At 36.9% G+C, this 16,789-nt stretch overlaps 1 protein-coding gene and 1 pseudogene across 1 annotated transcript; both read left to right on the top strand.

The window, feature by feature from the left end:
* The first annotated feature begins 1,814 nt into the window (after positions 1-1,814).
* On the top strand, positions 1,815-10,833 carry LOC133746162 (ent-kaurenoic acid oxidase-like). The gene is made up of 8 exons (XM_062174319.1): positions 1,815-2,096; positions 5,406-5,730; positions 5,831-5,980; positions 7,487-7,738; positions 7,822-7,984; positions 8,082-8,188; positions 8,295-8,413; positions 9,341-10,833. Exons 1-8 carry the CDS (start codon positions 1,852-1,854, stop codon positions 9,429-9,431), a joined length of 1,452 nt encoding a protein of 483 aa, XP_062030303.1. The 5' UTR covers positions 1,815-1,851; the 3' UTR covers positions 9,432-10,833.
* Positions 10,304-16,789, top strand: part of LOC133745080 (cytochrome P450 90D2-like) — a 22,563-nt pseudogene continuing 16,077 nt past the window's right edge.

Genomic DNA, 16,789 nt, shown 5'->3' with positions numbered 1-16,789 from the left:
GTTTTCGTGGCGGCGGTGAACCCTCGTTCCCCTGACCAGGCATCGACGGGCTCCAGGTGAGGGCGGTGTGAGAAGGCAGGCACGGCGGCGACGCGGATCAGTGGGTTTGCGTTTGGCTGCAGGGGTTCTCTACGGCGGCGGCGATTTGGTTTCTGGCAGTAGCTCGATCCAGGTTTTCATCTAGGTGGTGCGGCTCTGGTGTTCAGGCATTGATCGTAGGCGTGTGGCGATTGGACTTCTCAAGGGTGGCGGTCTGCTCTGAGGAGACGGCTCTGAAGAAGGTGGTCTGACCGTTGTTTACTCCCCAAGTCAGGGTCTAAGGAGTTTCTTCTTCTGATCTTGGAGATGGTTGAGGATAGGGGATGGCCGCCGGATTGGTGACCGGCGAAGGCTCCCTTGATGGTCGGCGCTGCATCGCGGTCTGAGGGGATGTGGGTGGATGCTGGGCTATGGGCCAATGGGCCACTGCTTGCCTGGGTTGCAGCAATGTAGCCTAGCTGGGCTAGCCCACTATCTCTCGCTTCCTTTTGGATCGAGCTTGGTGTGGGCCTTTGGGGAGTGATGTAGGCCTATGCTATTTTTGGTTGAAGCTGATCCTGTTTTGGTTGCTGCGATGTACACCATTGAGGTCTTTAGGCGTCAAAGTTCCAAGGCAATGCTTTGATCGAAAATTGTGTAGACGTAGGTTGTTTTTTTCTTTGAATAAGTGAGCTCCGCTCTATTAGGGTTAGAGAGTTTTTTTTCCTTGCAATTCCTTTAGGCTTTAGTTTTTTTGGTTAGAAGTGCTTTGGTTGCTTTGTCAGTCGATCTTGTACTTGTACTTGTATTATGAGTGGTTTCTCTGAAACCCTATACCTTGACGCAGTGACGTCGTTATTTTAATGGAACCTGATTCTGTTCCCCTCAAAAAAAAAAAAAAAATACTAAAAGATTATATATATATTCTGTGGTATACGTATGTATATCTTTTAATTATACATCAGTACCTTGCATTCTTGTGATTATCGATCATTATACCCTTATGCTAATTTTCCAAGTATAGATGGTAGGTGAGATAATTATACTGATTTTCTTTCGTCAAAAACAAAATATATTTATTAAACACATACTTGAAGTTGTTTGTTTAACTTAATCGGTCAATCCACTGGAGTAATGATTATGTATTCAAGGTACGTATCAATCACATATATAGGACACAAAATTCAGGTTCATGAATTAGATTACTTCCAACTCGGGCACATAAGACCTCCCGTCAAATATAGAAAAGAGATCGAATAACCCTCATTAACATGGTAATTAACAGGGGATGAAGCAAGAAAGGATATAATGTCACGGATGGCCTATCTGGAAAAGTTTAATGCCCACATATAATGTCAAACATAGTATATTTGGGAAGGTCCAATGTTCACAACTGAATAATGTTCACGTTTCCGATCGACTAAGTAAATTATGCTCAATTGATCACTATTAGATGTAAATCTAAGGGTAGAAAAAAAAAATTAAGTTGAATCTTTTGTTTTTCATCATTAAGTTTATATATAAGAGTGATTGAACATAATTTTCTTCATCAGTTACTGACCAGGTGAACATCATTGCTTTGCTTCCCCCCCACCCGGTGTTATCTTTTTTATGCCAAAAAAAAAAAAACATCATTCTCCCGTTCTCACCATAGTCCAGCGGGCTTTGGTGTCCTTCTTGTCAACTTGCTCAGGCCTGGGGAGAAGAATATTCAACTACGAATCTGCAACTACTATATATATATAGCAAGTGTGGGCAGTGCCACTACATAGCTATATACGCTACGACAAGAGGAGTTGAGCATACTTGAGATCTTTCAGATATATAATAGATATGGAGATCTCTTTGGGGGTATGGGTGGCCTTGGTTCTGGGAGGTTTGCCATTTTGGGGGTTGTTGTTGTGGTGGTGGAATGAGTTCTGGTATGTGCTTCCTCTTAAGTTGCGCGGGTCTTCGACTGGCGCCAAATTGCCTCCAGGTCACCTGGGTTTTCCATTTATTGGTGAAATGCTCAGTTTCTTGTGGTATTTCAAAATTGTTTGCCATCCTGATGAGTTTATCAATGCCAAGAGAGCAAAGTATGTTTAATTTTTTGTTTCTTTAGTTACCTTTTGTTTTGTTCATAAAATGGACGTATCACGTCATTAATAATCCAGTAACTACTATACAATCGGTTTGAAGTTAACATTTGAAAATTGAACATAAAACCTTTCATTTTCATGTATATTTCTGTCTGTACTTCTCTACGTACGTTACTATCAGTTTTTTCTTCTTTTTCTGTGTGAACTATAGGCCTCATCAAAAAGTCCGCGGATCAAGTGGGCCGATGGAGACCCGCCGGCCCTGAGGGCTAAAAGCCCGGCCCGGCCCGTTAAAAAGTCCGCCTCGGGTGGGTAGTGGGCCGGCCCGCAAAAAGCCCGTAAAATATTTTATATATATATGTGTGTGTGTGTGTGTGTTTATATATATATATATGTAGATATGTGTGTGTGTGTTTATAAATATATATACAGATCTAATCCAGAGCGGAGCTCCGCTTTGAAATTAACGTGTGAAGTTCGAGTTTTCGGTCACTTTTCGGTCGCATATCCACATCTCGACCGTTCAGTGTTTAGGTACTATTGTATAGATCATCTCTGTAAATTTTCAGCCAAATTGATGATCATTAAGGCATCTAACTCGTTTAAACTAATGGACAGACTGAATCTGTCAACTTGAACCGTACTAGCTTTAAGGCACTTATTAATGCTTTAACGATCATCATTTTGGTTGAAAATTTGCAGAGACGATCTATATACTAGTACCTAAAAACTGAACGGTCGAGATGTGGATATGTGACCGAAAAGTGACCGAAAACTCGCACTTCACACATTAATTTTCAAAGCGGAGCTCCGCTCTGGATAGGATCTGAATATATATATACACACATATAGATATATATTTGTGTGTGTTTATATATATATTTATAAACACACACACATATCTATATAAACACACACACAAATATATATATATATATATATATATATATATATATATATATATATATATATATATACATACATATATATATATATATATTTGTGTGTATGTTATATATATATATATATATATATATATATATATATATATATGTGTGTGTGTGTGTGTGTGTGTGTGTGGGGAAGTTCTTATACTTCTATATAAAATATGTGCATATATATATATATATATATATATTCTAAATATCGGTTGACCAATTCGATCGGATTCGAAAATATGGTGAAATCGGCTAAATTTTTTACCACACTCATAATTTATTGTAATAAACTCAACTAACGGTCGATTTTTCCATTTTCTTTGAATTGATAGGGGTTGCTCTTAGGAGTGTATGATATATAAATATAGGTTTATAAGAGTAACTACGTTTGACCTAGTTGATCGAATTCGAAACGATAACCAAATTTGCTAGATTTTTTACAACCACCATAAAATATTACAATCTCTCAATCGAGCGGTTGGTTTCTCCAAATTCATCTTCCACTTCATGGTTGTTTTAGAATGGACCTCAACAATTTAAATGCAATGTATAAGTCATACAACTTTAGGAGACAAATTAGTATAGGCCAACGTATTTGTAATTAAAAATTGAAATTTTTATCTTATGTCCACACACATCCATCGATGAAGCGTGATGTAAAAAAATAAACAAGTTTTGCGTTCATCACGCCATCGGTCAACCAAGAAAACATGCAAGTGACTACAGTTGACCAATCCGATCGAGTTCGAAACTATGGTGAAATTGACTAAATTTTTAACCACACTCATAATTTATTGTAATAATCACATTCAACGGTCGGTTTTCCCATTTTCTTTGAATTGATAGGGGTTGCTCTTTGGAGCGTGTGATATATAAATATAGGTTTAGAAGAGTAACTAGGTTTGACCTAGTTGATCGAATTCGAAACGAAAACCAAATTGGCTGTATTTTTTACAACCACCATAAAATATTACAATCTCTCAATCGAGCGGTTGGTTTCTCCAAATTCATCTTCCACTTCATGGTTGTTTTAGAATGGACCTCAACAATTTAAATGCAATGTATAAGTCATACAACTTTAGGAAGAAAATTGGTATAGGCCAATGTGTTTGTAATTAAAATTAATTTTTTTTATCTTATGTCCATGCACATCCATCGATGGAATATATACAAACATGATGTGAAAAAATAAGCACGTTTCGCGGTTGTCACGCCATCGGTCAACCAAGAAAACATATAAGTGACTGCGGTTGACCAATCCGATCGAATTCGAAAATATGGTGAAATTGGCTAAATTTTTTATCACACTCATAATTTATTGTAATAAACTCATCCAACGGTCGGTTTTTTCATTTTCTTTGAATTGATAGGGGTTGCTCTTTGGAGTGTATGATATATAAATATAGGTTTATAAGAGTAACTACGTTTGACCTAGTTGATCGAATTCGAAACGATAACCAAATTGGCTAGATTTTTTACAACCACCATAAAATATTACAATCTCTCAATTGAGCGGTTGGTTTCTCCAAATTCATCTTCCACTTCACGGTTGTTTTAGAATGGACCTCAACAATTTAAATGCAATGTATAAGTCATACAACTTTAAGAGACAAATTAGTATAGGCCAACGTATTTGTAATTAAAAATTGAAATTTTTATCTTATGTCCACACACATCCATCGATGAAATATTACAAACGTGATGTAAAAAAATAAGCAAGTTTTGCGTTCATCACGCCATCGGTCAACCAAGAAAACATGCAAGTGACTACAATTGACCAATCCGATCAGGTTTGAAACTATGGTGAAATTGACTAAATTTTTAACCACACTCTTATTTTATTGTAATAATCACATCCAACGGTCAGTTTTCTCATTTTCTTTGAATTGCTATATGTTGCTCTTTAGAGTGTATGATGTATAAATATAGATTTACAAAAAATTAGTGCCTTTAAAAATGTATTTATCAATAAATTAGTATCTCTATATAAATAAAGATTTTTTTTGGGTACAATATAGAATTATAGATATGTTATATTTGATTGTATTTGATCATTATCCAATGAATTTCCAAAGCTTGATTAAAAAAAAAAAAATTTGTGTCTTTAAATATTTATTTATACATAAAGCCCGCAAGGCCCGGCCCAAAAAAGCCCGCAAGGCCAAGCCCGAAAAAGCCCGCTTTATATGGACGGGTTTGGATTCGTCTATTTTTAATAAAGCCCGGCCCGGCCCGCTATTATTTAAAAATATAGCAAGGCCCGGCCCGGCCCGTTGACGACCCCTAGTGAACTATCATTCGCTTGGTTAATGTTAGATATATATTACGCGTATATGGTATTGATAAATATAAGTTTCATTTGAATCAGGTACGGTGATGGAGTAGGAATGTACAGAACACACATGTTCGGAAAGCCATCCATCATAACCTGCTTACCGGAGATCAACAAATTAGTATTCCAATCAGAGGAGAACTTTCCCCTAAATTGGCCTAATGTTGATATTGTAGGTTCTAGTTCTTTGGTAGCAGTTCATGGAAGCTCCCATGCAAGGCTTAGAAGCTACGTCGTGAATGTCATTAACAAACCTGATGCTCTGCGCCGCATTGCCGGACTAGTTCAGCCACGAATAGTGGCTGCATTGGAGTCATGGGCACTCAAAGGTAGAATAAAAGCATATGATGAATCTAAGAAGGTAATTAAACTAAAGTATTGCTGAGTTATTTTTCTTTTGGGGGTGAAGGCGTTTCAACTAATTGCTCAATTCTAAGATGCATCATATATGCTAATTACAGGTAACATTTGAAAATATTGGAAAATTATTCGTAAGTTTGGAGCCGGGGCCTCTCCTAGATACCATTGATAAATTGTTTGAGGGAGTGGTCAAAGGAATTAGAGCTCAACCATTCAATGTTCCTGGATCTGCTTATCACCATGCTCTTCAGGTAATCAGGTTTGAATCTTAAAGGACACACACACACGAAGCCGTCTAGAAGCGGATGTCTGCACATATGCAAAAGTGCGGACGTCCATCCTTAGGCCTCGATGCTGCTGTTGCCAGTGCCGAATCAGGCCTGGATGTTGAGCCTCTTCTTGTCACTGGACTCGTCGATGAAGAGTTCGAAGTCGACCTTGATGGTACTTCCATTGTTTCAGGCGAGCTCGCCACACATACCTTCAACTCCGATCACGTGAGCCTTCACCTTGATGGTGAAGTCGTCCAGGATGTTCAAAGTCTTTGTCCGACAACAGCAGCGCCACCAATGATGCCTGAGAATAGACGTTCGCACTTTTGCATATGTGGATGTTTGCTTCTGAACGGCTCCGTGTATATATATATATATATATATAGCGAAGGCCAAAGTGCTGTTCATAGTTGGTCAAATTTTTAAACTTCCGATTTTACCCCTAGACATTTTTCAAAACAAATCATCTGTGCTCTTTTTTTTTTTTTTTTCCTTTCTAATAGGGTTTAGTGTGATGATCTCTTCTTATTACATTATTTTTGGTATCTTTTGTAAAATTCTCAAATTGCCTATAGTCAATTTTCTTGCCCAACAAAACATTCCACACCAAAGAAATTTTGTTGTTAGGGTCATTATTTTGTTAATTTTGAACAAATTTTAAAGAAAAAACCACCGAAAGAATTAGAGATGACATTAAAACAAATTCGGTAATTTTGTTTATACGTTTTTATTTCACCATGAGAAAACTAAAAATTGCACGCTGTAGGATTATACTAAGCAAAGTTTTTTTTTATCAAAATTAATGAATACGCGTGCAAGTGTATAAATTGTAATAAAATTATATTGAACACATTTAAACGATAAAAAAGACGGTTTGCGCACGTCAGAGCGCAGTCCTTCCGCACGCGCAACACGCGTGCAATTAAGAAGACTACTGTGTGTGTATACATATATATATACACACACACGCGCAGAGAGAGAGAGAGAGAGAGAGAGAGAGAGAGAGATCAAAACTACTCATACTTTGAGCATCACCAAAAGTCCAAAACCATCGAGGATGGAGGTCTTTTCTATCAATGACCCTTGATCACTGTAAAAATTCAGATACAATTTGGTCATCTTAGAGCAACTCCAACAGCTTCCCTATAATTTTTGTATTATAGAGAAGAAAAAGTCAAACCTTTAGCCTATTTTTCTTCTCTAACTCCAACAGATTCCCTAGTTTACAGTAATCTATAAAATCTCCATATTCTTCTTTAAAATTTTGGAGTTTGCTGTAAATATAGGGAATTTGGTTTTCTCTCTCCTCACTTTCCCTAAAATAGAGATAATTATAGGGAATCTGTTGGAGCAAAAGAGGCTTATTTTTCCCTAAAGTAGAGAAAAATCAAAATATAGGGAATCTGTTGGAATTGCTCTTAGCCAACATAATTTGTCAGGTAATATATAGTTAAATAATGTGTACGTGAATGTGAATATTTGCAGTGCAGGAGGAAGCTTGAGGCGATTTTCAGGGTGGAGCTAGAGAAGAAAAAATTCCGAAAAGAAGCAGTGACGACTGATCTGATGGATGGGCTTATGCAAATCACGGATGATGAGGGTGATAAATTAAGTGACAAAGAGGTTATAGATAACATTGTGAGCCTTGTTATTGCTGGATATGCATCCACTGCCCTTTCAGCAATGTGGGCTATCTTCTATCTTGCCAAATACCCCAATGTTTTTAAAAAGCTTCGGGTATATACATATACATGCCCATTATCATCTTAATGTCTTGAGGTTCACTTCTACAATATTTTAATTGCGTACGTGAAATGCAGGAGGAGAATATGATTGTAAGTCAGAACAAGAACGGGGAATTCATTACAAGTGACGATGTTTCGAAAATGAAATACACGAACAAGGTGGTAGAAGAAATTATAAGACTGGCAAACATTGCAGCGTTTGTTTTCCGGTCAGTTACCAAGGAAATCGAGTATAAAGGTACGTCTACAGAAGTGACTTTGTAGTTCGGGAAATTGAGAAGTTTCTCCAGCTAATGAACATGCTATCGAACGACTTATTAAACTAATTGGTGCAGGCTACATAATACCAAAGAATTGGAATATGCTTGTTTGGGTTCGTTATCTCCATACAAATTCAGAGCACTTTGATGATCCTATGTGCTTTAAACCAGATAGATGGAATGTAAGCCCACTCAAATCGATTCCTCGATCACACAAGTTACAGTTAATTAGTTAAAGTTAACTTTTCAACTATAAGATTATAATTCAATTAATTTGGACTTTTACAGAATCCGGCTAAACCTGGAACATACCAAGTTTTCGGAGGTGGATCAAGAATATGTGCAGGAAATATGCTTGTTAGACTACAACTCGCAATTCTCTTACATCATTTGTCTGTTGGATACAAGTAAGGAAATCCTAATCATTGCATTAATTCGCTGTCAAAAATTGAATTTTCAGTCACAAGTTTTTTGGCATAGACATTTTTCTCCATAGAGTTGTATTTAACACATCACAACCATAGTATAACGAATTTAGTAATAATTATGTCTTTCACCAACTTTAGTCATTAGTTCTATATAATGTGGCTAGAACTTTTAGTAACGAAATTTTGTGTAAACAATATAGCCATTCCTCATTTCATGGTAGACATTTTTCTCCATATAGTTGTATATATTTAATACATCACAACCATAGTATAACGAATTTAGTAATAATTACATCTTTCACTAACTTTAGTCATTAGTTCTATATATTAATGTGGCTAGAACTTTTAGTAACGAAATTTTGAGTAAATAATATAGCCATTCCAAATTTCATGACTGACACCACCTTTGGATACGAAATTTGGTCTTGATTGTAGATTTTGCTATGAGTGAAATGATTTCTCTTAGTGATTAAATGTTTGTGTATCAGGTAGAAATTAATTTGAACTTACAGCAAATTTTTTAGCATTTTTTAATTTATTGTAAAAGGATTACATTTTGGAAAGTTCTATAGTACATACAAGTATGTCATACTCACATTTACAAATGTGACAACAAATTTGTTGTCATTGTGGTAACTTGAGTCCTATTTTTTGTAATCTTAGTTCTATTAATGGTAATTACACCACTACGACCTTGTTACAAATTTTTGAACAAATTTGTTGTCAATATTGTAATTTTGCTTTAATTACATGTAAATAGTGTAAACGAATGTAGTAACTTTGTTCTCAATATTGTAATTTTGATTCATATAAATTGTAATTTTTGTTATAATTTTTGTTCAAATAGATGTAAAATCAGTATATGATAAACATCACAGTATCATAGCTTGTCTCTTAAATTTTCAGGTGGAAATTACTCAATCCCAATGCCTCTATGAATTATCTGCCACATCCAAGACCGGTTGATAATGTCGAGGTCACATTCAGCAAAATTTAGAAATTAGAATTGATCTCCTCCTCCTCAGCTAGTTATTAAGTGTGTTCATAACAAGTCATTAGTTATTACAGTGCCAATATATCTGGAACTTTCTTTTTCTTTAAATAAATAGATCGAGGAATAGCCTGCAGCACTCCCGACTGAAGCATCCTGCCTCATCTCCTATTGAATATTTGGAACTAACATGGTATTCCTTCAAAATTATATATAGTGATTTCATAAAGTTATATATGTACTTCGTTTAATTTTTGTTTTCTTTGTCAATAACTAATTATATGGATATTTGAATGGGGTGTGGACGGCTCTTGTTTGGAGAGGTTGGCCATTTCTGGGCCTTGCGATCTAGCTAGATCCTCTAGCTGACAAAAGAGATATTGTTTTACTCAATTAAGAATGACGGTGGCTGCGAATAAACTATCATATCTTAAGTCTTAATCAACAAAATAAAACTAAACACACTTGATCAAGTGTTATTGTTTTTAATCATTCAAATCTAATTATATTTATATGAATTGCTATAATAAGACATCCTGCAACTCCAACCTGGACACATATGAACACCACTATAGAAAGAAAAGACACGTACCCCAACAAACAGAAGGGAATGAAGCAAGAAAGCATAATGCCACGGATGATCTATGACTATCAGGGCAAAAGGCTGAAAGAGTCATTAAGTAATGAGAAGCATCTTTTATATCTCATTATCTAATTGATTGAAGTACTGACCTATCTTCATGCTAATCACTCAAAGCAGTTTTCTATTCGTGTGGCCTTTGTTTTCTTTGTCTTCTTGCTCATTCCAGTATGAAGAATAATCAACTAGGAATCTACAACAGCGCTCATGCACGGGTTTTCATATATAGCTAGCATAAATGGAGACTTCATTGGGGTTATGGGTGGCTTTGGTTGTAGGAGGTTAGCCACTTTTGGGGTTGCTATTATGGTGGTGGAATGAGTTTTGGTATGTGCTTCCTCTTAAATTGCGCGGGTCGTCAACCGGCGCCAAATTGCCTCCGGGTCATTTGGGGTTTCCATTTCTTGGTGAAATGCTCACTTTTTTGTGGGTTTTTTTTTGTTTTTTTTTTTTGTGGTATTTCAAAATACTTCAACGCCCCGACGAGTTCATCAATGCCAAGCGAGCTAAGTATGGATGCTTAATTTCCATTTTTTTGGCCTCAATTTTGTACTAATTATAATTCAATATGTGGTTCTATAATTACTATAAGTTTAGTCTTGAAAACGACATTTTTAGTAGACTCTCTATCTTAGCTCCTTATATATTTTGAAGAGCATGTTTATCAATTAAAATAGTTAAAAGAAATCTGTTAGATATTTTGATATTTCGTCAATTGAAAACATCATTTCTTAACGGTAAGGTTAATTAAGAAACATAACAACTTGAGGCTTGCAACAATCAGGGGGAGCATCCAGAAGCATACTACCTAGGACATATGCGCGTTGTGCTCTTTTTGTCCTTCGACCAGGGTTATTTTTGTCCCACTGGGTTTTTGTTACCTGACAAGGTTTTTAACGAGGCAACAATAAGCGCGTCCAATACCATCATTCATTTGTGGACATCCAAGGGGGAGTGTTGTAAATATTATTATCTATGTGGATGTCCATGTAAATACTCATTAGTTATGTACTTTCACACTTTGATGTAAACTCTACCTCTATATAAAGGAGGCTAATGAGACTGAATCAGAACACTTCTACTTCCTCCCAACTATTATTTCTCTATTTTCTCCATACTTTATAACAATAAAAATGAGGCTTTACATGGTTGGGCATGGGATGTGTCTTGGGGGTGTACCCGTGGAATTCAATTGCATGTTTATTTTGTCTTGAAATTATCTTATATCATAACACTACAAAAAAGAATTCAAATTGCCACGGCGCAACGCCGTCGCGGAAAGCCAATTTGCCGTCGCAAAAGACCAATGGCGACGGCAATTTTGCCGATGTCGTTGGTGGCGTTGCCATTGATATTTGCGGCCGTCGCAAAATGTGAATTATTAATTAAAAAAAAAAATCTAGCATACAAAATTTGCATGCTAGAATTTTTTAAAATTTTTATTTTAGGGAAGAAAGTGATACAAAGGAAAAGTTCCATCAAATTACTTTTTAACATCAATTTTATATATCTTCACCAATGTTCAAATACATAAATTTACAAAATTAAATTACATATAGTTAATGTACTGGAAAACTGGTAATCAGAACACTTCATTTCCTCCATCTTCACTAGATTCTGAAGATGACATCAAACCCTGCGTTGGATATAATCACATTAAATTCAAACCAACTAACTTTCGCATTCTATAAACATTATCACTGTCAAATCTAACCAGCAAAATAGTTACTGCTTGTAAAGAGAGCTAAAAGAAATTGAGAAAGAACAAGCATGACATGAAGTTCATAGATAAATTTGCTTTTGATATGGTAAAATTTTTGGAACCTGAACATTTAATACAAACCAAACACATATCAACTAACTTGCTTACGAGATAATGCATTTATCTAGAAAGCATATCTTCTAACGATTGATTACATGATTGCATCAAATCCCTAAATTATGGATCACGAAATTACCTGTACTTCCACCACAATTGACATTCTCAAAGCATCCAGTATAATATGGATATTGTCTGTCAAATTCATAACCTGAAAAAGAAGTAGACAAATAAAATGACTTTGCTTGGTTGCCAGAAAAAGAACTAAAGCAAAAGCATAACCAGCAATGTTGAAGAGTCTAAAATGCATAATGCACCAGAGTTGACATGCTCACTGCTTCCCTGATTTCTGATGCACTAATCTTTTAATTGGATGAGAAATGGAGTATAGATTTCTCTTTGCAAATACAACAGGCTGTGAACTTGAAGTTACCCTTCAGCATTTTCTTGTTTCGTATGGCCACTATGTTGCATTTTTAAAACAATATCTCCTATGCTTTTGGATAACTACTAAAACTAAACTATAGAAGGTGTGCAAGACCCCTAAAGTTGTATTCCGTTTGTTCCCCTTTTTGGTATGAACAAGACCAAAATGAACTCTAAATGCTTTAAGGCAACCACAAGCCAGCAATTATCCTTTACAAAAAGCCACATTTTCCCCCTTAATCTGGCTAACCCAGCTAACGGCTTCATTCCCTTGTTATGGAAAACATGTAATGCACCAGTGATCTAATGATGATAATATAGTTTGACCAAATTTTTTATTGTGTTAAATATCTAATAAGCTTCTGCAAGAACTGCTAGGGATCCCATATTTGTGTACCAAATGATCGGGCAGTGTCTCATTTCTTTAACAAATAAGCTACTAACATAGACCATCATTTGGTAAACAAGTACGGTACACAAACTTTGGATCCTTTGGACTACTGCTACAAGAAATTTCCTTAACATCAAAATGGATGTACAAATGTATCCATCATTGAAGCTAATTTTTCGAAATTCCTACTTATTTCCTGTGATGAGAAACAAAAAGAGAAAAACAAAATACTGATTGCAAAGAAGCAACTAGACATACAAATTAGGGAGTGATAGCCTAAACTTTCTGGTACCATAGATAAAGAATTTCTAATGACAAAACAAAAATAAAAAGCTAATCTTATAGTCTACAAAACAAAAAAAGAAAGGCAGTCTATGAGATATAAGCATATAAGTCATATAAGCAAGCTGGAATTCCCAACCAACAACAAAGCTGCATTATCCAACAAAATAGCAGGATCCCACCTGATTCTTCAGTAGATCAATTGTTTTACTGAAAGCACATTTCAAGATATAATATCTACATTACTGTTTCACTTAATAATCAACTTCTGCTCCTCCTGTGTATACATTTGCAAACATGTAAACAAAACATTCAACTTATAACAGAGAGGTAAGCATACAAACCTTGAATCTGTAACTCCCATCCACGTTGACGTAACAATGATAGACGTGTGTGCTTCCAGAATCCCAATCAAAACTCTATAATACATCAAAAATATAAAAGGGAAATCAGGCAGATATAATAATGGATACGAATTAAGGTTAAGAGTATGACGGACCTTGAAACCTCTCATGAAGTTGAACAAGAACATTAGCAGAGAGTCTCTGATAAGGCGAAATGCATACGGCTTTCGATGGAGAACCAGAGGGATATGCTGATTGTCCATGAACAGATGTTCGATCAGTAAATACCCCACCTTATTATTCCTCTGGTTCTCCATTGAAAGTGGCACGCACTTGTTCTTGTCAATTGTGAAGCTGGAAGGACATGGTTCAGGAATCAAGACTGTATTTTCTTGTTTTGCTGGATCAGATATCATGCAATCAAGGACAAAGCACTTTAGCAAAATAATAAACAAAATAGCAAAACATCAAGCCATATTACTCATCAGAGAATCACTGAGATGCAAACTATCTGGAATATAGATGTATTTTTTATTTTCCTCTCAACTATAAACTAAACAAAAAGAGAAAATGGAGCTAGTATAAAGCTCCCACCACCATTCTGTGGCACAACACAATTAGCACTGAAGAACAACTCAACTAAAATACACAACTTGATATCTCATATATTACTGTTGGGTCATGGATATATCTTTTCTTTTTGGAGCACTGAACATCCTTTTCCTTCCAAAAAGTAAAGAGGCAACGTTAGAATCCATAAAAGTTTAAAAATAATGCATCAGAATGATATAACATCAAAAAATAAACAGACAAAGAAGCGAAGGGATCTGGGCAAACAAAACCTTAAGAATGAGGGACTGCCATAAGAGAGGGATCAACCCAAATCCCAGAAATCGCCGAGTCCCTGCCAGGACCTACAGAAACGACACACTGGTCTTGGAATCGACGATGGAGGAGTTGAGTGCGTTCTGGAGAAATGGGTGTGTTGGGTTCGTGGGGTTAAGTGTGCAAGACGACAGCGACTCCGCCGCCTTCGTCACCTCCTTCTCCAACAACTCCTCCTCACCGCCTTCGTCACCTCCTTATCCAACAACATTTCAGATGAGGGACTGAGGGAGATTGAGAGTTGTGAGATGAAATTTCAAATAATCAAATCTATTAACTGGAGATCGATGGGTCGGAGACCAACATCCCAACAATGAAGTATAGAGAGAAGGTTTACTTACAGTGGGTCGAAGCAAAGCCGTGGGTCGGCGGTTCAGCGGTTCGAGATTACGAATAGGAGCTAGCTTAGAGAGGCTGAGGGAGTGAGATGACTGACTGAGAGGTTAGAGCTAGCTTAGAGATAAGGCCGAATCGTCGAACTTTGTGGTGGGTCGGCGGCGACTGAAACTGAGGGACAGAGGGAGTGAGTCGAAGAGAGGCTGAGGGTCAGGGTCAGTCGATATCTCGAATAGAGGCTAAGGGAATGAGGGATTAGGGTTAGCGACTAGATAGTAAATCATTGGGTTTGCCACGCCCATTGGCGACGGCAGTTGTTACCGTCGCAAATATTTTGCACAATCGCGACCCCTCAGTTTTTGCCGTCGCAAAAGAGGAGGCATTGGCGACGGCAATTGAAGGCCGACGCAAATTGGTGAAGCTAATACAATTCTTTTTTGTAGTGTAAGCTCATCATTCGTAGAGCATGATTTTTAGAACATTTTTCAATCGATAGAACATCAAAAACTCAAATAATTTTTTTTTAATGAATTTTACTATTTATCATTAAAAAAAATTGTGTTGTGATTTTGGAATTTTGTCAGTTTTAAAATTATTTAAAAATAATTATTTGAGAAAAAATTTTCAATAGATCTTTATTTATAAAATAATCTTATATATAAAGGCTAAGATGGTAAATTGCAAAATTTTGCAAAATGCGGGAGTTGCAACTCCTCCTGACCGCAATTGCTACGCTTGTATATAATTATAATTAATCCATTCTTCTTCTCTCTCTTTCGTTTTTTTTTTTTTTTTTTTTTTTTGGCTTTTAGTTTGAAATACCATGGTTTGATCATGTTTGTGTATACAATGGTCAGACATGGCGATGGAGTAGGAATGTATAGAACCCATCTGTTCGGATAACCGACCATCACAACGTGCTTTCCAAATGTGAATAAGTACGTGTTCCAATCGGAGGAGACATTCTTCCTGGACTGACCCAGAGTTGAACTTATGGGCCAAAACTCTATCGTAGCAGTTCATGGGCCGGCTCATGTAAGCCTTAGAAGATATGTTATTGGTGTGATTAATCGGCCCGACTCCCTCCGGCACATTGCCCAAGTAGTCCAACCACGGATGATTGCTGCACTCGAGTCATGGGCCCAAAAGGGTAGAATCAAAGCATATCATGAAGCTAAGAAGGTAAGAATTAATAATTTTAGTGTCATTTTGAGATTTATATTAGTCATAAGGCCACCTAAATTTTTTTTATACACATAAGCCCACTTTATGGCCCAAAATCTTCAGCTCTTTTTTATGCTATACCTATTTTACCCTCAGCTCTTTTTCTTTCTTTACCATTTAATTTTCTGTTTCAAATTTCGGTTTCGGTACTTCAAATTTAAGGAAATTTCGGAAAAAGTTTCGATTTCGGTGGAAATTTCGGTTAAAAATAAAGAAATCAAATTAATTGCATTTATAAAATGATATTTTTGAATGAAACTTTTACATAGACTAAACTAACCTATAATAAACTTATTTACAATGTAACATCTCTAAAATTATACATTTATAATAGAATTATGATATTTTATATGGACGAGTAATTAACTAGTACGGTAGTAATCCATAAACCTAGTTTTACTAGAGAACGCGCTACACGCGCCCTAACTACAGAAGGTTTTTTCCCTGTTTTCTATCGTGCTCGTCCGGCGGCGCGCGGAGGCTGGACTGGCCTCTGGCCTTCCTGTCGTCTGTTCCGCTGCCGAACGGGTGATGAGATTAAGGCTTGGGACAGCGTCCTAGGGGCTATGGCTACTCAAGGCTTGGCAGATGGTTCGGTGGTTTTTTTCTGTCCCACTCCCTTTCACATATGGTGGCCGGTGTTCCGATCTTGGTGATGTGGGCGATGGATTGGGATGGGAGGCAGTTGGATCCCAATCTGCTTTCCTTCCAGGCGGTGTTGCCGTCCTCTTCTTGGTGGCTTCGATCTGGTTGTTTGGGTGAATCCTTGTCGGGTTTGCTGGAGTTCCAGTTTGGGGCTCTTGATGGGTGGTGACGCTCCGTTGACGGCATCTGAGATCGACTTGATGTGCTTCGGGTGGTGTGACGTGGTTCTGGCGGTGCTGGTTCGGCGGCGGCGGCGCTCGGTTGTGCACGTCTGGCTGTTGTACAAAGGATTGGGGCGGGGCCTGTTGGGCCGATCTACTGGGTCTTCTTTAGTTGGGCTCTTTTTTAGTTTTTTTTTACTTTTTACCTTGG

This window comes from Rosa rugosa, chromosome 4, assembly GCF_958449725.1.
Source record: "Rosa rugosa chromosome 4, drRosRugo1.1, whole genome shotgun sequence".
Classification (NCBI taxonomy): domain Eukaryota; kingdom Viridiplantae; phylum Streptophyta; class Magnoliopsida; order Rosales; family Rosaceae; genus Rosa; species Rosa rugosa.
This window is presented reverse-complemented; position numbering and strand designations above follow the sequence as displayed.

Bases quoted from the DNA above. Each gene is read 5' to 3' on its own strand.
- LOC133746162 (XM_062174319.1), top strand. From the start codon at position 1,852: ATGGAGATCTCTTTGGGGGTATGGGTGGCCTTGGTTCTGGGAGGTTTG. The intron at 7,985-8,081 runs GTACGTCTACAG...TAATTGGTGCAG, and splicing joins CAAGGAAATCGAGTATAAAG to GCTACATAATACCAAAGAAT. The intron at 8,189-8,294 runs GTAAGCCCACTC...GGACTTTTACAG, and splicing joins TTAAACCAGATAGATGGAAT to AATCCGGCTAAACCTGGAAC.